The sequence below is a fragment of the Macrosteles quadrilineatus genome, unplaced genomic scaffold, assembly GCF_028750875.1.
Source record: "Macrosteles quadrilineatus isolate MER2022 unplaced genomic scaffold, UCM_ALF_1.0 Scaffold_5__1_contigs__length_97177068, whole genome shotgun sequence".
In the NCBI taxonomy this organism is placed as follows: domain Eukaryota; kingdom Metazoa; phylum Arthropoda; class Insecta; order Hemiptera; family Cicadellidae; genus Macrosteles; species Macrosteles quadrilineatus.
The window spans coordinates 62,345,804-62,372,215 of record NW_026542598.1 but is presented as its reverse complement, the minus strand read 5'-3'; the positions used below and the strand labels follow the sequence as shown (position 1 = coordinate 62,372,215).

The window sequence follows — 26,412 nt, the reverse complement described above, 5'->3', positions numbered from 1 at the left end:
TTACATATAATGTTTGTTTAGTTCAAAGGTTTTTGGTTGTCATGGAAACTGATTCCTATTATTGTTTCTTATCATATGAGGAACACACACACCAATTTTTATTGAAATTGGATTATAATTGAGGAAGAAAAGTGTACCTGACTAAACACCAATTGACTTTCGGAAAACGACAAAAGTACCCCCTGTCCACGGGTAGTAGTAGGACCTTTGGGCATGCTAAAGTAAGAGTGTATAAAAGTTGCTGTAATACTAAAAATAATTTTTTCTTCCATAATATTTGGTATGTACGTGTCCAGGAAAGTGTGTTCTACAAAACTAAATAATAAAATATGTTTACATAAATTTTATATTTGACGGCGTACCCTATGCGTCATGATTAGTAGTAGGACCTCAGGCATGCTAAATTAAACTGCAAGAGTTAATAAAAGTAGTTGAAAATTTCAAAAAAATATTTTTCTTCCTTAATATTTTATTATCTACGTGTTCAGAAAAGTCTGTTCTACAAAACTAAATTATAAAAAAAAAAATCATATTTAACTGCTGGGTTACCTTAAAGTATCTCAAAGCTTAATTATATGATGATCTAAATAATATAAATATTACAGCTTCTTGAGTAAACTTTTCAAGGGATTACAGTTTAATTTTTGTGTCACTTAATAATCACTTAAACATACATGTATAAAAGATAGATTAAATTAGCATGATTTGGTCTAGTGATTCTTAATACCTCCTCTAGGGGTGGATGACGATCGTTACGTTGACAACGTCCTTCTTAGGATCCTTTAAAAAAAAATGAATCTTCGCGCATATCAAGGTCGTAAAAACATTTAACAAGAACACACGAATATTTAGGCAATACATAAAGTGTGTGCGACTATTAAATTGTAGTCAAGTATTTCTAGTATTTTAGTATTCTAGTACCGTATTTAGTTTGTATGTCTTGTTTAAATGTTCGTGCGTTTTTGTTTAATGTTTTGACAACCTCGGTGTGAGCGAAGATTTTTTGAAAATGCTTTGACTTAGTCGCCGGTTTGTTCGTCATACTTCCATAGAGAACGATGTGTGTACTGCACTATATAGCAGAACAAAACTATGTGATAGTCACCTCAGTGTATACTGTATACTGTTTACTGTACTGTGTATGTTGTACACTGTATTGGGTAGTGTGTATACTGTAGTGGGCAGTGTGTATACTGTATAGTGGACAGCATATAACCAGGCCATAGCAATTAACCGTCCCTGGCCAAATTGAGGCCTGCTACTGACACCCCGACACCTCACTGACGGATACAAAGGCGATTGTAATCCCCTGATATCTTGATTGACAATTAATCAGGATAATTAGGATTGTATATTATCATGATTATGTTTTCTTTAATAATTTATTTTGTGTAGAAACTAGATGTATCTGATTTAACTACTTTATTTTTTCAAGCGAGTGTTGAAGGAAACAATTTAGCACCACAATCGGAGCGTAATTCCTAGGCTAATGTATTTGAAAAAATATTATGAATATCCAAAATTATGTAATCATGTTAATTTTAATCATGCCATATCGTCTAAGTTATATGTGATGCTGTACATTCACAATACTAAGCTGTATAAATTTCATTAAGTTTTAAATGGATGGTCACATGTATCAACTTTAAAAAAAATTTAATTCTAAATTTAAAAATATTTGAAACTCCATTTGTAGTGCCAAAAATGTAAACTTCCTCAGCAAAGACGGCGGACAGGCCAAGACGTCTTCCAATAATAAGTCCAGCAACAAACGAAGGCGTCAAAACAAAGAAACACGCTACAAAGAAACGTTATTAGAGGCTGTTGCGTATAAATAAGCGATTGCCTCATTACTGATGATAATACGTAAAAAGCCCCCGAGTTTGTGAGTCCTTAAAAAGAAATCCGGGTGGAAAAACTCTCGAGACAATCTGCGAGTAAAAACCTTTCCGTCATTGCTTAAAGGAAATAGAGAAAAGTTGCCGGGAATTCTTCAAGGGACGTAATCACTTGTTTTGTAAGTTCGCGCTCCATTGAGTATCAAGAGTTTGACAACATTTTTGCAAACTCTGCCCCGGACGTTTTGTGGATTGATTTATTCAGTCGCACTGCACTGTCTTCTTGTCACACCAGTGCGAGATTAGTGAACCCTTATGTGGGGGTTGTTTGTTGTGGGGGAAACACCCCACAACTTCATTGTTTACATATACAACATGATGACGCTACGAGCTACGCGCTTCCTTAATGGATTACCTGGCCGTTCTGTATGTCATTGTTCTTTATCACAAGAAGAACCTCAATTGAATTATGGGTTAGTGTTTGGCGCTCAAAGTTTACCGTAACTTTCTTTTAGAAGTAGTGTTGAAAATTGTAAAAAATTAAACCACGTATTACAAAATACAAAAATGTGATTTTTTTGTACGTTTTTATTGTATGTATACAAATCAACGTCCCATTTAATGGGGAAGCTTTGAAAGCTAAAAAATACATTACAGGTTGTAAAGATAATTTAAAAGTATTCTCTTCAATGTGTTTGAAGGATTTGTTGTATGTTTAAACTTACTGTCTGTTTTGCTCAATGCTTTGTTTGTACGTAGTTTAAAACATGTTGTGATAACTACCGTCCGCCTTTTGCTAGGTAATGCTATTACTAAATTACAATATGACATGGCAAATATGTCAAAACTATTTTACAAAAGTATAGTTAAAAATAATTATTGTCGTTAATAGCTTACATGGAAAACTAATTTATAGATAAATTGAATGACGCACACGCTAAGAAGTGTCTCTTTGTACCTGACCGAAACCCAAGATGCTACTCCCTAGCGGACGCCTAAACTTGGCAATATATGAATGAGCTGCTAGTAGTGATGTTTAATTACTCTTGAAAATTTATACTAGCAACAAAACGTTAAAACAGACAAAACCGCAATGATTTATGTATAATCACCATAATTGAGTTGACTAATCTTAATGTTTCTCGTAACTGAACAGTTAAAATATTATACACATATGTAAATATGTAGGTAAAATTATCAAATAAAACATCAATATACTTAACACACACGACGTCTGATGTTACAAAGATATTTCGACGGACATGTAGACGTTTTACAACTGCAAAGAAAATTCATAGCATCTCTTTTCCCGCCGTTGACGTAAAATGGTCAAGTTATTACCCGGGAGATATACTTTTACGAGTGCCTGTCAAACTTCCCATAACATCGACTCCGCTCCTTGCCGCATGTTGTATGTTTTGTATTCCCTTTGTAATGTCAATGTCGCTTTTCGATGTGAATATCCAGATATGTGCTTACTATTTGCTCGACCGGGTTTCAGTAGAGGTAGAATTGAAATTAAATTTATTTCTAGACTATTTTTAATCGTGGAACTATATGGATGTGAATTTTGTATATAGTCTACTTCGCAATTGAAGATACGTACTAGATGTCACCATAGATTTTTCTAATTTACCTATTCAATAAGCTACAAAGTCTTTAGTCACTAATATCTTAATTTAGTCCGTGCAAATAAATAATATTTCGTTTAATTTGAACGTGGGTTCCAACCCAGTGGGCATTTCTAAAAACAATCACGACTGACTGAATCTATTCACACAAAAAATCTACTTCCAATGAAGTTTTCAAAATATTAACCGCGCTAATTTGCCTTTACACCATCAAAGGTTTAGTAGAGTTTAGTGTTGTTGGCCACGTGAAATACTAATGGATATGAACGACCAAATCAACAAATGGTGTGTCATTTCGGACTATGATTATCATTCTGGTAGCGTGATGCCATGATGTTATCAACATGGGGCACGATGCATAGGAACTGCGATCTGAATGTTTCATAGCCTAGCGCCTTCTTGATTTGTTAATTGGACAAATTCCTCCTGATAAATTATTTTCTGCTTCACTTAAACTGGAAAAGTTAATTGCATAATTTTTTATGAGTAAAAAAACGTTTAAATTGGCTCGTCCATGATATTCAGTAACTTTAGCGTGAGCCCAATATTGTAGGAAAAATATTGGTAAAAGTTTTAATCGGCAACGGAAAGAATTCGTCGTATCAATTTCGCCCCTTCTGCAATCTCATTCGTATTCATTGCTTCACACGTCCAATCCCTCTCGACCCTAGCGATTATTGTCATTTCAAAAATAATATGCGCGATTTAACTTTATCAAGTGACTAGAATAATGTTTATGACTGGCTTTCAGGTTAAATTGTTTCTGTAAAGATACTTTAATAGTAGTTTTTCCAATATACAGATTTTACAAACAAATTGATTGTAAATATTTCAAAACAATAATTTATTGTTAAATTTTACGATCTTAAATACATTTTAATTCCCATTATTATAAATAAGATACGATAACAAATCAATACAATAATACCTTAAAATAACCATAAAGAACCTGAGTATTCAGTTTACGTGGTGCATTTAAAAGTTTTTTTGGAAATGTTTTACATACACTAAGGTACTCTAAAACAATGTGAAACGACATGAATTACCTACACAATAACCTGAATCCCCAACTCTATCATGTAATTTATCTACTCTTACCATCTAAATTACCTACTTTATCATCCGAATCAGTCAATCGTCTAATAATCATCGGAATCAACTGCACAGGAATCGAATGGTAATATAGCACAATAGTTTCTGCACTACTAATCGAAGTGTTGATGAGATGATCCGTTTATAATTATTCTGATAGCTCTCTATGGTGTGGTTATAGGAACCACACACACGGTTAAGTTGTAGACCGATTTTCCAGCTGTATGCATGTTTTATCTAATGTAAGTTAAAATACAGAAGGCCTACCGTGTGTCCACAAAAGATTAGTACAATTTCATACATTAGCTACACTGTTACTTTTCAACACACGATGTTATACATTTGTTTGTTGTATCGGTTACATGCTAACGTTTAGTTTTACTCCTATTTTTTGCTGAGTTTGTTTATTCGAATAACTATTGTAACTTAAAATAGAAAACTTTGACTAGAAGATTTTCAAACTTTTAGGTTCAAAGGTTAAGGTTCAAACTTTTATATTACTACATAGGGGAAAAATATTAAAAAAACCCATGAGCATTCAATAATGATTTAATGAAGATTTAATGAGAAATTTAATTTATTATACTGTATTTCTAGTTTTGTTTTCGACATCACTCTGTGTGATTCCTCCTTGTTGGGTGATTAAAGGATATTGCACAGCTGTCAAAATCATCTCAGTTGATAATTAAGAGGGGTAATTTTGACTGCCTTTCTCCAGGATTCCAAATAACGCCATTTCCAGTTGTATTCATGTTTAAAAATGTTTCTTTTTGTATATTTAATTTTAGAGAAATGCGTTAATAATTTTCTTCCTTAACTAATCAACAGACATATTTTTCTGGAAGACCATGTCCCTTATTTATCATACAATAAGGGTCAACCCTATTAAGTGGTACTGCAGGATATTAAGGAAGTTGGTTTGTTTGCCAACCTCATCTATACCTCTTAGTCAAAACTTAAAATCTAAGGTCACAATATCTCTTCAGACGAGAAAATTTTCCAACAATTGTGTGAAAAAATCGTCGTTATGTGGCCGAAACTACCAACACAGGTAGAGCATCGTTCGGTAAAAAATTACTATATAACGTAGGTATGAGATTGTACTAATCTTTTGTGGACACCCTGTACAATTTTGAATTGGATTGATTCCATATTAACGTTTACAATGAGATAGATATTTATATTTGAAAAGAAAAATAAAATCGACAGTTCCTTTAAACAATTTTATTCGAAATTACGCCCATACCAAACGGCCCACAAAAGTAAATGTAAATTACAATTCGATCCATTGATGGGCCTAAAAAGCCGCCGGCTCAGATGTCCCTGTATGCGGGCAACGGAGGTAGAGGTGGCGATGAGCAAACACACATTAGCATAGCTACCCACAAAAACACAGGACCTATCTGCCCTTCGCTAACGAACGCCCAATCCCTACTCCACACGATCCGTTCTTTTTGCCACCTTGCATTTTCACAACGCTGAAGGCCCCGATCGTTATTCCGTGTGTTTTCTGCTAATTGCTTTCTTTCGTTTTACCCTCGCAAAGTGATTTTTACGCCCGGTTTCCGCTTTTAACGACATGTGCGCTATGTTTTATTCAGCGATCTGTAATTGATCAGCGGTTTAGTGTATTCCCTTTGTAGGGGATAGTGTTATCTTGTGTGTTTGGTAATATTTACTAAACTGTTTGAGATAGTGTAATTGTATTGCATGTATGAAAATATATATTGTACTGGATCTGTCATATAACTGATTCTTGGATAGTAAGGACAAGTCCTTGGTCTGTTTTGGCCATGGTTATCTCAGCACAAAAAAATGTTTGGATCGGGTCTTACAGTTCGAAACCCGAGGATTCGGATCACACGTAGTATTGTAGGTCATTCTGTGTTACAGAGTGGATGAGGTTTTTCGTGAGTATACTGCACAACGTTAGTTTCATACTACTAAAGACTGGTCACTTATTTGTTTCAACATATAAAGTAGTTATACATCTAAAGTGTAGGATAAGATGTTAAAAATGCAATCATAATTTTTGGTTACTACTTGTTTACAAGTTTATTAAATTAGATGGTTGCGTAATTTCCAAATGGATATCGAATACGATCCTAAACTTACGTTGCTAATAACAGATTAATTTTCGTACAAGGTGTACAAAGTTAAAACTTGTCCTCTGGAAATGTCAAACTATTCATCCATAAAGTCTGAAGTTTCAAATTGACCTACTAGGTGACAGCGTAGTAATCTACACACTGCCATCTGTTAATTAGGTAATATGCATGTTACTTGTATCTGTCCTGGTGATAAGGGCACTAACGTCATGCCGCAGCTGATAACGGTCGAATAATCAATTGTATGTGATGTGGGGGAGGGGGGGGGAGATGACTAATAGATAACTCACACCTTCCTGGACAGCGGTAAATGAGTTGTTGTTGAGCAGAAAATTAGTTAATTTAACTCACTTAGGTTACTTGAACATTCAAGATTGCTCATGGAAAGCTTTTTGAATAAATGGATTATTCTAAATTGAATAAAAGTGGAATATGCCAATGTTGAGTGAGTCTTTGGTTTATTCGGTAGCGACACGGACTTCCTAAGGCGGCGACATTATGGGTTCTGATCCTGGTACTTGCGACTACCTTTTATCAGAACACTTTACCCTTGTATTGTACACACTCGCCACTTGCTTTACTGGATGCTGGCCACGTTCCGTGTACATGTCTCTGTGGTCCATCTGGATGGGCAAGTGCAAGGTCAAAGAGACCACCAACTAAAATCTCCTTAAATAAAACAAATACAAATAAGTAATTTGAATAAGTATTTTAATTTTTTCTCCTCACTTTGGTTGTCTGTAACCGCCCTCAAAATACTCGCTTACTTATTTGCTTGTAGTAATTTTCTTAGTATTACGAAAACCTCATCACATAGAATTTACGCACGTTCTGTCAGACAATGGAAATCTGTATCTATTTCTAGTCGTGTAGTCTGGGGAATTTACAATATAGGTATTTCTGATCCTATTCGATGTTTTATACCACAATGAACCACGGATTGCAAATGAAAAACTTTATTATTAGTTCAACGTTAATTATAGATTCTGTGTTACAACACTCTTGAAGATTATAAATGCTGATCGGTCTTAAAATACCTTTCCGATTCCAATTTGTATGATATGTAAATATACCATGTGTTAAACTAATTAAGTGTCTATTATTGTTACGATTTTACCTAGTTTTTAAGTATAAAAGTATAACATTTACCTAAGGATTGATTCCAACAATTTAAATAGTGGTTTTCAGGTAATATCTTAAAAAGTATATTTCATCTATTAGTACTGAATTAAACACAAAAATGCGTAACCAACCCACAGTTTTTCAACCAGCAATGTACCAACTAAACACATTATTCAATCTTGAATAACTGATAATTTCTAAAATCAAACATTCATTTTTCTGAAAGAAACAACGGACAATGCTTCCATCTTCGTCACAACATATTCACTTAGTTTATTATTCCATCAGATAAAATGTTGCAAAAAGACGTAGCAATATTGTCACAACGTTTTAACGTTCACAAAACGAACAAGATCTGTTGTAATACAGCTGAGTGCCGAACAATCGGATTACAGACATTGATTGTTTAAACAATTAATCAAAGTGCTTTGCTTAAAAAATAAAATGTTATACGTGATGGAGCTTTGTAAAATATTGACAAATCAATCAGAACGGCAATATCAATAAAATCACTATTGGATCTTTCAGTACCAATCTTTATATATTTAATTGGTAACAAACATTGTATTACAACTTGTGGGTTTTATTGTGTAGAAAGTGTACAGTTCTAATCCAAATTGCGTCCGAATATGACTTACGCTATTTATAAATATGTAAAATTTGTTCTAGCAGTACAATTTTGTGTACATAATTTCATTGATGCACATTGAAAAATAACCTCATCCAAAAAGATAAAGTTTAAACAAAACACAAATATTAATACTAGGCATGTTTTTATTTATACTAGAGAGTTGATAAGAATTCAAGAATGTATACTTATATGTATGTATACCTATAAAATTAGGTTTTGCTGCTGAAAGTAATGCAACCAATACATTTTCCTCGACTAGCAAAAATATAAATTATAAGTTTGAATAGTAAACTTGGTGAATAATTTATTTTATTCTCTACAATTTTGTATTTCGCAAACTACACTAAACCAACAATTAACCCCCATCCCTCATACATTTTTTACCTATTCTACACAGGATGTTATTATATTCAAGATGGCGGCTGTCCCAAAGCTCACAATAATCCTACGTACACACGGCATATTTAATTTCGCTCGTCCGTCCGTCGAAATATCGAGTTGGAAGCACCGCGTCGCGCGTTCGCGGATTATTTATTTAGCGCTGGTTTTGTGGCTGATGTTTCATATGTATTTATTTGGTCGTTAGTCTGCTTGTATTACACGCTGGCGGGGTGATCTCGGTGACTTTCGACTCATTGTCGTTGTTTATTTGTTTTACCAATACTGGCTGTGTTATTCTCTCATTTATTGATATTTGTGTCGGTTTATGAGCGACTAGAATTTGTTTTAATCAATGCAATATTTAACCTCTCTTTAAAATTCGCATTCCGACGTATATTTCATGAATTTCAATTGTAAAAATATGCTGCCTTAAGTTTAAAAGTTGTTTATCATAGAATGATTGGTTCTAGGTGTTTTTTTTTTGTCCTAGGACGTTAGGCACGAGCCTGGGATTGTTTTTCACATTAATTCAGGCTAGACCTAGGGGTTGCGGCATTATCACTTAGATAAAATCCATTGGTGACTTGGCGGGGATTGAACCCGGGACCTCAGGGACTGAAGTTCCGGTCCCGCGCTCTAACCACTACGCCAGCTCGCTCCCGGTTCTAGGTGTTAGAACATCACACAGTTATGAAATTGAAAACCTTAAAAATATACTCCTGTTAATTTGCTAACAGATGACTATTAGAAGTTCTTCCATCGAGTGACTAGTTATTAGGGTTTACGGTGGGTTTACGGTATTGTAGTATCCATCGGATTTCCCCTTCAGTGCCTGAAAACAAATTTAATAGCAATCAAATTTGTCTATATAAGTGTTTCAAATTTGATTCTGATTCAGGGATTTCTCGTTGACACTGGTTGGGCGATTCGTTGCTGCTGATGTTAACTCTTTTGTGAGTTTACCCACGTCTCTAGATGAAAGATCAGCCAGTTTCTTGTTTGAAAAAATCATCTGTTATATATAGTATTGGATATATCTATAGATATAACTGTAGTATGAAATTTGGATCTTATTGTGACTGCGGTTAGATACATAATTTTCTGGATGTTAGACTCCAATAAAATTACTTGCTATGCATCCCATAATCTTATACACTATCATTACTATACGCTTATGCTGCAACATAACAAGTTTCAAGTAAGCATTTAAAACACAACGTCGAATCCTAGACTTTAAACGTAATAAGACCCATCATTGACACCAAAGTCTACTCAAGATATAAACTGTCGGGGTTAGAGATAAACAGAAAATTGTTTATTGGACTGCGAGAGGCACTTCTCTGTTGTTTTGCCTCTGGAGTGGGTGAAAACTGTCCAAGTTTTAAAGAAGTCGGAAGTTTGTACATTCAGTTTGGCCGCAAATTGATCGCTCTTGAGCTCTACTTTACCAGTTCCCACTCAGGCTGCGCATCCTACACACCTGGGGTTATGTTGATAAACGGAATGTCACCTTTAACCTCCGATGTTAACAGAAATGTGAACATTTTGTGTCTTATGTTGGTGGTAAAATATGGCTGTTTTATGTTAGGTTTTAGTGGCTATATTTCAGTAAAAGTCCTGTAACATTTTATGAATTTTGTTTGCGTTTAGGTTCTAAAATATTTATTTGGGTTTAAGTTGAGTGAGAGCAGTATTCCTGAATAGTTTACATTAAAATTTATCGGCATTAAAAATATAAAAAATAGAAGTCAGTACTAGGAACGGATAAAACCATTTCTATTCATTAAATTCCGTAACCTATAACCGTGTCATTAATTTCTTACTGGATTGCTATATGCTACCCACAACAATGAGCTAAACATATTTTTCCTAGATTTAAGGAATAAGGTTAACATTATGAGTATTATTGAAACACAGACTTAGTTGGGTATAGTTGGGCCTATTACTACAAGTATTTATCCACACAAGGAGTCACACGTTTCTTATTGTATTCACAGCCTGAAAAATCATCTTCAAATATAAATATTTTTCAATTTAATATTTTACGCTTCTTTTACAAGTTCAACACAATTCAATTACACACATTTCCAGTTTCTCCAGAACGTTCGCGCGACGCTCGACACCGAGTCTCATCTTACGACACGTAAAATCCCGGTTTTAAAGGAATGACATCCCGACTCCGTATCGCTGTCAGATCTGAAATTAATCAGGCGTAACTTCCCCCACGCTCGGTTGTGAGTTGTTATTCACGTCGAGTTTTACCTTCTGACAAATCAATTCGCACTTATTCCCAAGCTGCGTCACACGTCCGTCTACTAATTCGTTCCAAAACCACTTTTCCCCCAACCCGTCCCCCGTTCCCCGTTCCACGGTCGTCTCCCATTCAATGAAAGCGAGATGGTACTTTGTCGCAGTTGTCTTAATTATCAGAATCGATCTGTTTCCTTTGATTTCGTGTTCAAACGGAGTTTTAAATTACTGTGGAAAAGTTTCGGATTTATTTCACTCATTCTTTGAGGGTCTTGAGTGGTTACCAGCTGTATTTGATGAGCATTATTATAAATCACGACGAATTTGAAATTTATAACAGTTTATCCATAATACATATTGAAAATCTAATAGAACAAATTATTGTTGATACAAGTTTAATATTTTATAATCCCTTCTGATTGGGTGTTGCTTATTCATTGTCCTAATACAATTATTGACGCTTAAGTGTAACATAGGTTCTCTTAAAACAAAAGAAACTGGGATTAGGTTAGGTTTGAAGATCAGCAAAGGTGGGATTAGTCAACCTGTGTGTTGTTTAAGACGAGTTTAACGAACCAACCTCTTGAGACTATAATGCGGTTAAAATTAAAGCCTATTAATTAACAGATGAATGGTTAGATATGCTCATTAAATTGTGGTTATAAAAGAGATCTTCTGTCCTGGCGGATTTTTTTCTATCAGAGAAAATTCTTAGACCCAATAGACCGAATCTTGTCTGGTCAAATAATCAACAAATCTGGTTAAATAATCAATTCACCCAAACATACAATGAATTCATACATCAATAACAATCAATGCATTTAAAATCATTCGTATTCATTGAAAATCCTACAAAACCTATGTACATGCAAAAAGTATTCTCTTAATAATGTTTATTCAGTAAGGTAGTTTCAAAACGTGTATAATTCATAAGAAAGTAATACAAAATATATTTTAAACTTAAACCTATCACACAATATTATTCACTGTTATATTATTTGTAAAATAGCAGCCTAATATTTGTTTGTATACCTACCTATTACAAGTGTTCAGAAGATGTAGAAGTAAGTACCCAACCTCAGTCTCCCCCCGTGGTAGATCGAAGACCACAAAATGACCGACCTCACATAAGTGGTCAGTGGTGGGGTAAAACCTCCATACAGTTCACGTTAATTTATTCATTGTTCAGATCAGCTGTAGTCTTCTGTTCTTTGCCCACAGTTCGGTTTGAAATGCAAACATCGAGTCCAGCGGAAGTTCGCTTCAGGCGTATTTCAGTTTTATTACGGTCCAGTGATACCTTTTTATGGAAGCTTGCAAACCAAAATGGCGCCGCATCGCGGCTCTGGGTTTATTTGTATCGGGTTTTATTGGTTTGTATTTATTTTGGTCAGCGTTTGTATCGTATGGTTGCCCGCTCGATTATGGAAACTATTAGAGATTGGGTTCGTAGGACCGAGGTTTTTGAAGCGTGGTTAATGTTGCGGTTGGATACAACGTGTTTTTATGAAATTTTAATACGTATTTTATGTAATATTCACGTTGAAACTACGGAATATTGTTTTTGAACTCATTCATGTGTTGTATATCGTATATGTGGTTTTTCATGTGGGCTATCGATCATTTTGTGTTAGGGCACATCACCCTTGTTAGCGTAAGGTTTTCTAAAAAAATACTCCATTTTGATATTTAAACATACTACCTCGTTTTAGTAGCAAAACATGTCCTTGAAATTACGCCGTTGACTAGGTGTTTTCTATCCATGAACAATTCATTACTGAAGGGTCTATTGCTACTAAACCTACAAGTCTAAACGTATGATTTATGAACTTACTTAATAAAGAAACCTCTCTCTCCTTTTATCATACATTCTTAGAAACATAGAATCATTATCCTTGTCCTACTTAGTCCTAAACCAGTATTCTGTGGACAAGTGGATAATAACTTAGTTGGGTGATTTTGTGGAAGACACCCATGACGCGCACTTAATTCATTTCAAAAATTGTTATTTCACCTCGTTATTTGGCAAGGCGCGCCTAGGCAATACCCGCCTGAGAGCTGTGTAGCTGTATTGCTTGATTGCGTCGCCAGGCGCGCTGCCAGCGCACATCACGTGGCTTCTGTAACCATCACCGCTGAATACAAAATCATATCGCGTTTGAAAGGAAGCGTCGGCTGTTTGAATTACTGATAAGCATCTGGAATCTGATAATCCACAAGTGGCTGTGATACGTTCTCGCTAACTGTGAACGGCCTAATTGAGAACACTCCATTGGAATATTAATCAAAGCAATTCAAAGCCTCTCCCCCCCTCCTGTAGCCTTCGTTCAATGATTTGGTGTTGTTTCTTTATTTTACTTCTTTTATTGTTCAACATGATTTTTTTTCGTTTTTGTACGCACAATTAGTTCACAATAATTTTCTTATTTTAATTGTTTAATTTAAGTACTTATGATGCTGTTAGTGTTCAACAAGCACTGAACAGTTTTAAGTGTTTTGAACTGATATGGTTTAAGTTTTTTTTAATTGAATCTAGTAATTTTAGTTGATTTAATTATTATTTAGGTGTTTAAGGTCCATTTACTGCAAGTGTGTGGGCCTCTATGGAATTGAGTGTACTATCATATGTTCGTTAAACTATTGGAATAGCACTAAAATAAAAATACTTAATTGACGTTTTTAAATATTCTTGTTACATTGAGCAAACTCTTTGTATACTGCTGTCGTAAGACATGTATATTTCAAAATATTATAAGACTGTAATAATTAGTTTTATGTAAGAAACACGACACTAACACAACAATCATTTTACAATTTATTATAATAATCATCACTACAACATTATTATTCGCACGCAAGATAAATTACATTGCCAATCTCTCCTTTTCAACCCCCAAAGGAATGACGATCGGAATCAATCATACAACATTTATGTAGGTTTACTATGTAAAAACGTTCTTGCGACTCTATAGACAAAAAAATTTATAAAATTCAACAAAAGTTAAATCTCTTTAAACGACTAAAACAGATGAATTCAAAGCAAACCAAACAAACCACGCGGAGTTTATCAGAGTAAAGGTGTAAGTAACGATTCACGCCAGTTTACATGTGACACAAGTGTGAGCCAAGTTTCCAACTTTGACACCCCCCTGCCCCCCCTCACTTACCCCCTTCTTGTAAATAGTTGAGATGTCTATAAACAACCCTCACACAGCCTGATAGCTCCCCCCCCCTACGAGGGGGCTCCGTGGTTACAAACGTCAAGGGCCATTTATTATTTACATCGTCATTGTTGTCTTATTCCATTCGGTACGGTCCGTTTTACCGGTTCAGTGGTTTTAAACTTGTGCAGCGGGGGGATTGTATTAAATAATTAAAATGTTTGCAGTATGTTTGTCTGTAAATTTGATTTCTTCTCCTAAAGGGTCTATTCATAATTTAGATTACATTAATGTGGTGCACTTGCATTGCATAGATGGTTGTCCAAGCAAATTACAACTTCAAAAATTAATATCCATTTTTTAATATATTTTAACAGTTGATGTAATCAGTGGCTTATGCAGTTGTATTTCTACTTATATCAATTGATGTTATATATATATATCTTATATTTATATTTATGTTATATTTAACTTCTTATATTCGATTTCCTCACTCTAAATAATTATTTGGCTCGTTCAGCTCTCCTCTTAAAAAATATGTTTGCCATTGTCTTTTCCTAAATCGGTTTTAGTTGTGGTGTAGGCCTACACTTTTCGTACGATGAACAAAATATATAATTTGAACACTCAATAATTAAAGTTAATCTTAACACTATTTTTACCACAATTTACCACAATTATTAGTGTTAAGCGTACAAGTGTGTACACATTTTTGTTAACAAGACTTAGTCTCTAAGCTTACCTGGTACATGGTTCTTAAGAGGTATCGATTCTACAAAGTTCAGTGTTGTTTTGGTGTTATGTTTCGATTAAGCGGTTAGAAAACGTTAAGACGCTTAAGACTCTAGTCTCGGGGTTAAGAGGGGCTTAGCCTCACCTGGGATACAACCACGCCTGTCGTCTCAGCGATATCGATAGATTTAACGATAAATTCTTCTATGTATCCATGTCGATATGTGTAAATACACGTGTTGCATTGCATGTTTATTCACATCGCCTAACACTCGTAGCATCAGATCTTGGATCTCTAGATTACTGTGTGATTTCTTTTTCTACAAATCTGTCTCACACATATGGTGAAACTTTTGTTCTTTTGTTGTAGCTAAATCTTGCATTGAATGTAAGTGGAGTAGTTTACTTTATTTTCCCTAAAACTTTTTAACAATCGATAAATATGCCACCACAGGCTGTAATTACGTTGTTTTAATTGAAATTACAAAATAAGATTATTAATAAATAAGTGTAAAGGACAACAGCAGTAAATTTTTATTTTTACTACATTGCATATTAACTAATGTGTACCATAGTAAATGCTTCGCGAAAATCATCCATAAATCAAAGAACCTACTTGTCGTATTTTCCCTATTTATGATGCGATTTTTTAAAGCTGGTTTTCCTTGTCAATATTAAGAATACTACACAATTTGAAACGTCCCTCCTTCTTACTGATAAAATCGCTGAAACTCGACGAGATGACAATTCAGAGGGGAGAGGTGGATAAGAAGATAACAAGAAGCCAACGCAGCCTCTCTTGAACCGGTTAAGTTATTTATAATGACTATCGACCTGCATTATAAAAGTAGTCCGATTAGCCCTAATTAGCAAGTCCTTGGAGTAATTGGTGGTGAAGTCTGTAGCAAGCCGGGCCTCTCTCGGTCGTCTCCTGTTTCCCCCGTCTTAATATTTTATCTCCCATTTGAGCACTATGTTTCCATCCTTGAGCTTACATGTTTACTGTGTAATATGCCTGCATATGTGTAAGACATTTGTAGTTTTACTACAAAATGTACGGATAATTCTTAGTTAATTGTTTGAATTGCAATCGTATTAGAGATTACTTTTCCGCACCGTGTATTATGTTTTTAAGAAATTTACACAATGATACGACAAAACTAAATCTTATTCCTTATGGGTCGCTTAATTAGTAACAAATTATTAAAACTTGGTTTATTTTGTCTTTTAGAAAGTGATATTGATTGTGTTCTATTGCTAACGAATCATCCATCATTCACAATCCTGTAGAACCCACTGAAAGCTATATCAGAATCGCGTACAACGACTAAGACTTAATCGTTTATTCGCAACGAATCACACAAAACTCCTTCCTCGATCATAATTTGCTTATAAACGTAGCTAAATATCGTAGTAATGTTGATAATAGTTACACAGCCTTTACTTCGTAATGTATTACGTTATTTGTAATTATGTTCGCCTATTATCAAAGAATGAAGAATTCAAAGCTCGAAAGCAAAATCTTTAAAAATCACTATCTTCTCAAGGTGTCGGATCTGTCGGATGAAACTTAACATGTTGTTTAGTTTATATTTTTTTGTTACAAAGGGGTGCGTAATAGTTCCTAAATTGACTTGTGCTGTTAAGAAATTAGACTGGTTTCATGCTGTTGTAGTTGTTATATGTTGTTCAGTTATATTTATTGTTACAGAGGGGCTCGGACGAGTTGCTGAGCCAGACGGGCGGTGCTGTTGTTTCATGCTGTTGTTGTTGTTATATGTTGTTCAGTTATATTTATTGTTACAGAGGGGCTCGGACGAGTTGCTGAGCCAGACGGGCGGTGCTGTTGTTTCATGCTGTTGTTGTTGTTATATGTTGTTCAGTTATATTTATTGTTACAGAGGGGCTCGGACGAGTTGCTGAGCCAGACGGGCGGTGCTGTTGTTTCATGCTGTTGTAGTTGTTATATGTTGTTCAGTTATATTTATTGTTACAGAGGGGCTCGGACGAGTTGCTGAGCCAGACGGGCGGTGCTGTTAGCAATGGAGGCGCTATGAGCCCTCAGCCCAACCACACAGACAACAACAATGACGCCAAAAAGGTGAGTCCTCCAACATTTTTAACTACTGTAGCTGTTTAGTAAATATATATATTGTAAGTGAAATATTTTTAACTTTATGAATATTAAATATTAAACAAAAATATGTTAATGGTCAATTTCTACTCGGTGTAACGTGATCGCTTATCCAAATATTATATGCTTGGGTACATCAACGAGTCTTATTAACTTATGGCTTTAATAGATCCTAATGTCCACACAAGTAACCTACGTACAATTTAAAAATACCAACGTAACGCTCGTGTAATACTCATGTATCCTTGCAAGGGTTACTCGGGATATATTATCATATTTTTTTTTTTATCATTAGCCATGCAACTGTAAGACAACTTTTAAAAAGCCATTTATTTGCTGTTTTAAATGACTATTGTACCGAATAAATAATACGCAATGAAAATAACCACTAATACACTCAATAAAGCAAATATTCATCAACGAAACCCCTGTATACAATGGGCGACTCGATATATTTAATTACTCCGGCTTCGGCGACAATGAGCGTAAAGAGGCACAGCATTGACAGGACCATTGTCACATTGTCTACAGCTGTGGTATTGTAACATATCAATCGTGCCAATGCAGGAACCCTGTAGCAATACAAGACAATGCCCATTGCCCACCTGTTGGAACCGTATTGATGTTACGATAATTAGTGTAGCCCTTTGAAGGGTTCAAACGTAAAGAATGGGGCTTTCAATCGTTTTTGGTGCGGTTTTAGTATGTGCAATGCTGAGGATTTTAACAAAGGTTATTGTTGGTTCAACATTGAATTACATGATTTGTTAATTTTCGTACTTAAGTGGTTATATAATTTGTTCATGTATTTTGTAAATAGTGGTTGTGTCGATGAATTACAAGGTTGGGCATAAAAAGTAGATCCATAGTATGAACTAAATGGTAATAGGGTTAAAAAAATATTACCTCGTCTTGTGTGTCATTCACCTCATAAAGACCGCTAACTCCATATAGGCGTTTCTTGTAAAAACATTACATTCCTTCGGACTCCTCTCGCCCTATGGTTTTGTGTATTGCACATAAATTAATTGAATTCATCAAACAGAGGTGACACAAAATAAAGAACTAAACCTAAAAGGGAAAATGGTGCTATAAGCTAATTCGCAATGCATGGCAAAGTTAAGCTCCATGCCTCCAACTGTCATTACATGTTCAATTTTAAATCATTATAGTGCGAAGTTTGAATCTTCTAAATAGTTCTAAGTTTGCGTTCTAGTTGATGAACGCAATACGCGGGGTTTAAAGATCGCTTCTAGTTATGTAGAAAGAAAACAAGGGCTCGTAAAAATGTCGTATTGTACAATAATCCGTGCAAATTTATTGTTATGTCGAATCTACTATTTGTTTCTCATACTTGCTTTTTTGTACGCTGGTAATACGAAAAGCGTAAGGAAGTAAAATTACAACATTCTAAGTAAAAGCTTTTAAATACATTCTAGCAAGAAAACCAAAATATAAAAATATTCTGAAAAACACTTTTGTTTCTGCGTATAAATGGCTACATGTTTCATGTTTGCGTATGTTGACAAGCTTTACATTTTCCCCATCGAATCAACATAATTCCTGGATATCAAGAATGTTCAATTATTTATACATTTCCAAATCACTTAGCGGAGTAGCAGGACATCAGTAGCAATGTTGCCAGCTTTGGCCGGAACTTGGTTGATTGAGGCCCCTATCCTATACATAACACATGAGCCAGTCCCTTTGAATAATATTTTACCTACATTCCTCCCTTACATAAACAAACACGGAATCACATTCTGATGCATCCATACGTCTTCGGAACATCCAAAATGCGCGTTTGATGTCGGAAACGCCCCGACATGGAAAACAAACGGCTTTTTACTGGAAACCTCTCACTTTAGCGCTGCTCGCGTATAATACACGTTTGTTATGGACGATTTGTATGCTGCGGGGTGTTGTGAGAAGTGTTGCTGATTTTGGATACATTTACTTATCAGTTTGAAATCGTTGAAGGTTGTACGACTAAAGAAGACCAAAGAGTCCAAAGGGTGTATAATGTTTTACGCAACGAGAACCCCTATAACATAATTTGTTTTACTATAATCTATTGTATCACCCGCACGATATGAAATCATACATTATTATTTCAGTGAAAATGTTCTTGTATAATATGTTTTTCTACGTGTTGCTTTCCAAATTATTAGCGTAATCGGTGTAAGAGTGCAGGGTTTGTTCCCTGGCTTATTCATAAATATTTGAGGGAACTAGAGTTTGATTTTTTATACAAAAACCACTGAATGGAAAAAAACAAAACCTCGTGACGGTGATTTGTTTTAAAAATTTGCAAACTTTAACATTTATTAAAAAAATGTTTCTTACAAAATATTCTAATAGCTAAAATGTGAAGGTCTGATTAATTTTGCGAAAATGTTAATTAAATCTACCCAGAATTTTTAATTACTTGATAAGCTTACTGCATTTTTTGTACCTTATGTAAAGTAATTAACATACTTTTAAGCTGTTCCCCTTGTTTCCATGTAATCGTATCGACCAAGTAAGCTGGCGGCTGCTACAAGGGAACGTCGTGTTGTGTAATGGTAACTCCTTCAGGCGCTTGCCGATACTCGTCACTTGCTATACAAGGATTATACATTTTTATATCGTTTCAGCGTTATAGGATAGGGTAGTGACCAGAAAAATAATGTAGTGATATTATGTATCTTGGATTAAACCCTTAAAACAATATCAGTGCGGGAGAGAAAATACTTTTGTTGTTGTTAACTTAACTTAGTGTAACTTAGACTAAAGTTCTTAAATTAGTATCAGTACATTAAACAAATGTCTTTTAACCCATGTTATACCATTAATATAACTGATTTCAACTTTTACTGAACCCATTAATATAGAAAATTCTGATCGTATCATGACTGAAGTACCCCAAATTCAAAACTTAGTAGACTTAAGACATTTCATTCTATCTCTGCATTACAGAAAAAATATGTTCATAATTACCATAACTTAAACTAGTTTGAAGACCTTTTATTCAGTTTTATTGCGTTAAATGAAAATTATTTCGTTACAACCTCATTAATATCACTGAGTCTTACTTTTACTGATTTGAAAGAAAATGAAACCTCACTAACCGATACTAATTTAGGTAAAACCTAATTGAACGTCAGATTACACAACAACATATTAATACAAAAAGAATTTTTCTATTGTCTCTTATATGATATAATTTTTTTGATAAAAAAATATATTCTCGCATTTTCTACTTCATTGTGTAAAAGAGCTAAATATTAAAATCCATATCGTAAGCCCTACACAAAACAAAATTGTGTCATATTTTTAACTTTCATCCCAGCTTTAGGCAATACGTTCGGCAGTAGTGTTCATCCTATCAGGGAATTATATCGACATATAAGCCAAATCAATTTGTTTTTACACCACGATCCGGCGAGCCCGTATTAAATGTCGACGTTTGAAGTCTTTATTAGTTGAGTAAAACCGGGGTCCCACCTGTAATCAAATCTGGATTTTCACTGCTTTAATAAAGCCTCGGCTTTTGGAAAATCCGTCAATTCCCCTCTCATTGTCACATCGCGAATCAAAGTCTAATGAATCCCTCCCGCGTGGACGAAGCCTCTCCCAGGTGGGGGGAAGGGGGGGAGGTGGACAAGTTTAAGTAATTAGCGAGATAAGATTTTTAACTTTTAATATCATAATTATTGAGGCAGCTTTTCGAGTGGTTGGTGTCAGGCTTTGAAGTCCCCTCCTCCAACTCTTTCGCCTCATTCGTGAAAATTTCTAAAATTTAAGATACTTTAAATAATTATCCGGCAATACGCACCAAAAAGTATTAGGGCATTTAACCTAGTAATATTTTTCTAAGAATCAGTTTGGATATAAAGTAATCATCTTCGTTTACTATGGAAGGTTTGAGAGGGTATTGTGAAGCAAATTGCATGTTAACATGGATGTGAAATTAAGCAATCTAAGCTGATGGGAATTCATACGTTTCATCTGTGCCATTTTTGATGGTTATCGAAGAGTATTGTATAAACAATCGTGTATGACAATCAGGCAAAACAGGTCAAAGGTAATACAGAATAGCAGAAGAATAATTTACATTATTGTTTTGTAAGTGACAATTATATAAATGAAGGTTTTGTACGTATTGACCTTGTACCCATAAAAAGGAGAACATTTCGCAAGGAAAGATAATTCTTTGATGAAATATTTTAGCGACACTTCGATTTATAATCTAGCCCATTCGGGGTAAATTAATATCAAATTACATAAAGGAAAAGTCTTAAAAAAAGAGTTTCGCCTGAAATGGTGTTTAATATCAATTAAATAAAAATACATTTATTTTACATCCCAAGAAAATATCAGTTTGTTTTACTGGCAAGTTTTTTTTCATGAGAGGGGTCGGGTAATCTAGTTAAACAGTAAACTTAAACAGTTAATCCAAATTGTAAAGAAACTCATGATCGTCCTGTTTAATTTAAGGGCGCGCAGTAAACAAAAATCACCGCGTTGACATCTTTATCGTGACATAAACCGGGATGAAATTTATCGCGTCCTTCCACTTCCCTTTCTAGAGGATAGTTGCATCTTTTAGAATTCAGAACTTATTTTAGGTATTGGTGAACATCTTTAAAGTTTTGTTAACTTGTTGTTAATATTCCTTTACGCGATCACATCCATACATTAGATCCTTAAAACTCATCTTCTCCTCGTATGATAGTAACTGTATCTGATTACTGAAGCAATCACAAGTGTCGAGGCGATTCCTAACAAGACAGGGACAATCACCAGTTTCAAGCCACTTGTATTACAAGGCTTGTAGTTGCTTGTACGGTGGGCGGTTACAAGCCATTACTAGGTATTAATTATAGATACACATCTGAGCAGAACAGTGGCATACACGCAGATGCTAAAGTGTTATGTCTTCGTGAAGACGTGCAAACATAGGGGTTGGGTGAAATATGTCAATAGTGTGGAAAATGTTAGTTTGAATTTAGATATTTGTCGAAAGATTAGTAAGCAGGAATCAAAGAAATGTGTAAGAATTGTGGATTAAAAATCCATCAAAACCTGTAGACAAGAATCGTAAGTGGACGTTGATAAAGGTAAAATCATCGGCGGAGTAAATGTTAGTTCTTAATTTTAGAACTAGTAGATGGTTATTCACGGAAATTGAGGGACTATTATATCAATGATATCAATAACGATATTTTGTGGACTATAATTGAGATAATTGATCAACAGGCTTTGATCTAGCAAGGTAATTGATCGCTTGCCTTACTTTAGAATTGTTAACAGAATGAAATAAGAGAAAAGTATGTTGAAAATGTATAAAAGAACAACAGGAGATCAAACAATAGCTTTGGCAAATAATTGTATACATAATGTAAGAATAGTAGCTTGGTACAAAACTAATTTTAACATTGCTTACGTACAAACTGGCACGATTCCTATTGGCCATTTCACCCTGTGCACAATATGAGTGTACACAATTTTAAGAACCCGTTTTATAAATTAGAACTATTTCAAATATTTATATATTAAATCTCATGTGATATTAAGGGTGTTACCTTGCCGCAGGGGTTTCATCACGGAATTTGTCATGTATTCATTATATTATCAGCGAAAGTACTCGGCATACAACGCCGGTGTCTGTGGGATTTCCCAGTTGAGCTATAAGTCGCTCTCTATGATGCATAGACCCCGGGTCCGTTCCCCTCTTGTTGAGATTTTAATGTTCTTAAGTAATTTGGAATCTGAAAATTATAACAAAATTTATTGTTTCCACACATTGCGTGTGTTTGTAGAAACTAAGTTATTGCGGTTCTTTTGCGGAATTACTTCCATTGTGCATTGAATTTTGTTATTATATCCATGAAGACTTTGGAACACTTGACATTGTTGCCATGGGAATATTTGTTAATGCAAATTCGCCGATGATCATAAGAGGTTCTTAAGCAGGTTTGTAGCAATAGAAAAATACGTTCAGTTGTTTTCGTGTGCTTCAATTTTTCAGTTTTTAAAATTTTAATCTGACTCCACCCGATGATAGATATTGGAATGAACTATTTTCAAGCCAAAATACACTAATACCTTAACATTAAAATATAAAATCGCCACTTTGACAAAAATGATCTTATATATGGAAGTTTTACAAAAGAAATATACCAAAATAAGTTGTATTATCAAAATATGTTTATATAAGCATTTATAGTTAAAGAATTTCTCGTGAGGCGGATGAGGCGTGGGTTTGGTTGCTAGGCGACAGCGAGCGCCTCGTCGTGTACTGAGGAGCAGAGTAGCTGGCAGGTGTATATAATAACAAGCAGAGCTGCAGGCATACAAGCAGCACAGCGTGTGACGTAAACAACGACCGTGTATCAGGCCAGGGAAAATACAGCCAGGTACGGCGAACATGGCGACGAGGTCCGCCTTTGTTATAGAGGTGGATTTGTTGGAAATCAAGGATTGTGGGGTATTATTTTTAACAGAAGAAATATTATATTTTATTTTTAGTTTACTGTGATCTTTTTCATCAATTCACCATCTCTGTAAGCGGTTCTTTAGTTGAAACTGAGTGTACAAAGCAGCTTGTCAACTTAGTTGAAAATAGTGCGTTCGAATAGCTCTACGGCTACAGAAACACTTTCTAAAAATGCTGTTTTCTTAAATTAATCCTGACTTTCATTTCCTTTGCACGACTAAGGTGTATCATTTTCCCTAGTCGTATCGTAAAAATACTATTTGGTTAGTTTGATTCAATTCATATATTAAACTGGTGTCCAAACTTGATTTTTTATTATAGCATTAAAATACGACTAATATCGCCAACGAATCTCTGGATGATAAAAATAATTTAGATATGAACGATCACGCCTAAAATGTTTCATTAAAAACAATGGTTTGCTTTAGAACAATATTTAGTATCCACTCCTTTGTCCAAGTTCCGTGTTTTCAAATAAAACTGAAACAATACAAAAACGCCAAGTGATATAGCGGATAACATCATCATTTAGTGCCAAGCTATTATTATAGGATGCATTAGGATGTGATTGGTGGATGTCGTGTTGTAAAACACCATTCACACATATAATCATGGGATACTTTGCTTATAACACGTGAAAGATAGTTTATTACATGAGTTTTTGTGGAATAGTGGATGTAACGAGAATGCAGGTCAATGATGTGTGTTCGATTAAAAACTTCATATACCTGTGGTAAAAATAAATTGCTACATTAATGATTACCAAAACAAAAAAGTCTACATCTCGTGTTCATGTTTTTATACATTACTGAGTAAAAAATAAATTACGACTAAGGCCCGGTTCACACGAACGACATACCTAGCAGACTAGGCTTGGACTAGGTAAGCACGACTGGGTAGCGGACCACAGGATCACACCGGTTCACACGAGCGACATGTCCACGGACTAGGTGAAAATATAGATATCAAAACCACTCGGTTCCATCACTGGTGCACAATGAGAACAAAGGTAAGAATGCGAGCTGCAGCTCGACTACCCGATCGCTCGTGTGAACGCTCCCATAAGGCTACATGTACTGCTACGCAGTTCGACTGGGCGACTGGGTAGTTGCCACGACGGACTGGGAAGGGGGGCCCGACTAGGTTTTGGGACATCAAGCTTGAACACGACTAGCTAGTCGGCGTCCTAGGCTCGTGTGAACGGCTCCATTTGATCCTGTGGTCCGCTACCCAGTCGTGCTTACCTAGTGCTTACCTAGTCCAAGCCTAGTCTGCTAGGTTTGTCGTTCGTGTGAACCGGGCCTAAGTTTATTGCTTTGCCTGAACTGTGCTCATAATCAGCGGTATTCTACATTAAAACATGATAACCTATTTTTATGATGCATAGCTGTTTCCCACTAAACCTCTTAACATGAAAAAAAAAATGTTTCGTCATTTATTTTTTTTTAAGTAAAGTATATTTTCTAAAAGGAACATGACATAGAATTTCAAAGAAACTAAGAATTTGGTATAATCGGAATAATAAATACCTGTAAAGGTTAGTGAGCATGATAGGTATTCATTTTCTTAACTCCTAATATACTGGGCCACATAATTCTTGTTTCAAGTCGACATTTCATGGGTTCTCTTCAGCTTTCATCTCATTATACAGTAACCTATCTGTATATCAGTGATACTTTAAAATAACAATTTAATCAACACTGCTTTTTACTGAAGATGTTATATTACTAAAACATCAATGTATACTAATGTTCCTCTGCGGAACGTCAAAACTCCACAAATCACTCAATCTCGACCAGTACTGAGAGCAACTCTAAATGAAAACAGTTAGCTCGGCCGAGGGAAGTGACGGGGGTGGAAGTAATTGTGGCAATCGACTCCCGCCCGGGACTGAAGTTTGTGCAGTTTCGGCGGCAAAAAGCAAACCGGCCGGCGACTCCATGGAGTATGGACCTTTGCATTATATATGTGCGTTAATGCAGGTGTAGTAAAAGCCAGCGTGCATTGTTTCAATCGCGTATTGTCTGGGTGGGGTGGAACGCCCGCTCCCGCCCCACATGCATACTTTAGCAGTCGTCTTAGCTATGGTTTATATATGGCCCATCCGGTCGGATCCGGGCTTGTTCCGGAGCTAGAAAGCCGATTTATTCTTCTGCATTTGCTGATGCTGGTTTTTAAATGCCGAGTCTACCTTCCTGTTTAATTTTGTATTGTGGATTTGACATTTGCTTGCGGATTAGGGAATTATCGGGTTGATAACTAATTGTGGGGATTATATCCCATTCGGGTTTATCAGAGGATTTATGTTTTAAAAATAGTTGTATTGTTATAATTTATATTGCCTCACTTTGAATGAATATTTTAGTAGGATTGTCAACCTAATTTGAAGGAAATTCCATAAAATAAAGATACTTTTAATGTTTAAATCTAACCATATACTATACTGTGTTGATTCCTATTAAAGCTTCAGTTATTGTTGTTTCCATAATTAATTGTATTGCCCTTTCTAAAGATATTCAAAATACTTACGTTGTTTATAACAATCCGACCAAAACATTCTGGATATAGGTATTCGTTTAAAACAATTAAATAACACAAAAAAACTTAAATTGATTTGATTCCACAGAACTACTCTCAGTATCCCTTCAGTATAGTTTAAATCAACCATAATCATTCTAACAATAGTTTTATCTTCTCTTTACTGCTAAAATCATCATAAAGTCGCTGCTCAAATCGAAGTCTCAATTCCAATACCTGTATATTTTAAACAAGATTAACTTCTGCGGGCGAAAGCATCGTTAAAAATAATGTCTTCCCACTACGAACTCAACCACATCAATTAGTACTATTG

The 26,412-nt window shown here is 35.0% G+C and overlaps 1 protein-coding gene across 10 annotated transcripts in view; it reads left to right on the top strand.

The window, feature by feature from the left end:
- Positions 1-26,412, top strand: part of LOC128995177 (polypyrimidine tract-binding protein 2-like) — a 533,132-nt gene that overhangs the window by 394,170 nt on the left and 112,550 nt on the right. For all 10 annotated transcript variants that reach the window (XM_054420103.1, XM_054420106.1, XM_054420102.1 and 7 more), the window contains one exon: positions 16,943-17,047. In XM_054420103.1, the coding sequence (XP_054276078.1) occupies positions 16,943-17,047 (105 nt within the window). The remainder of the gene's footprint in view (positions 1-16,942; positions 17,048-26,412) is intronic.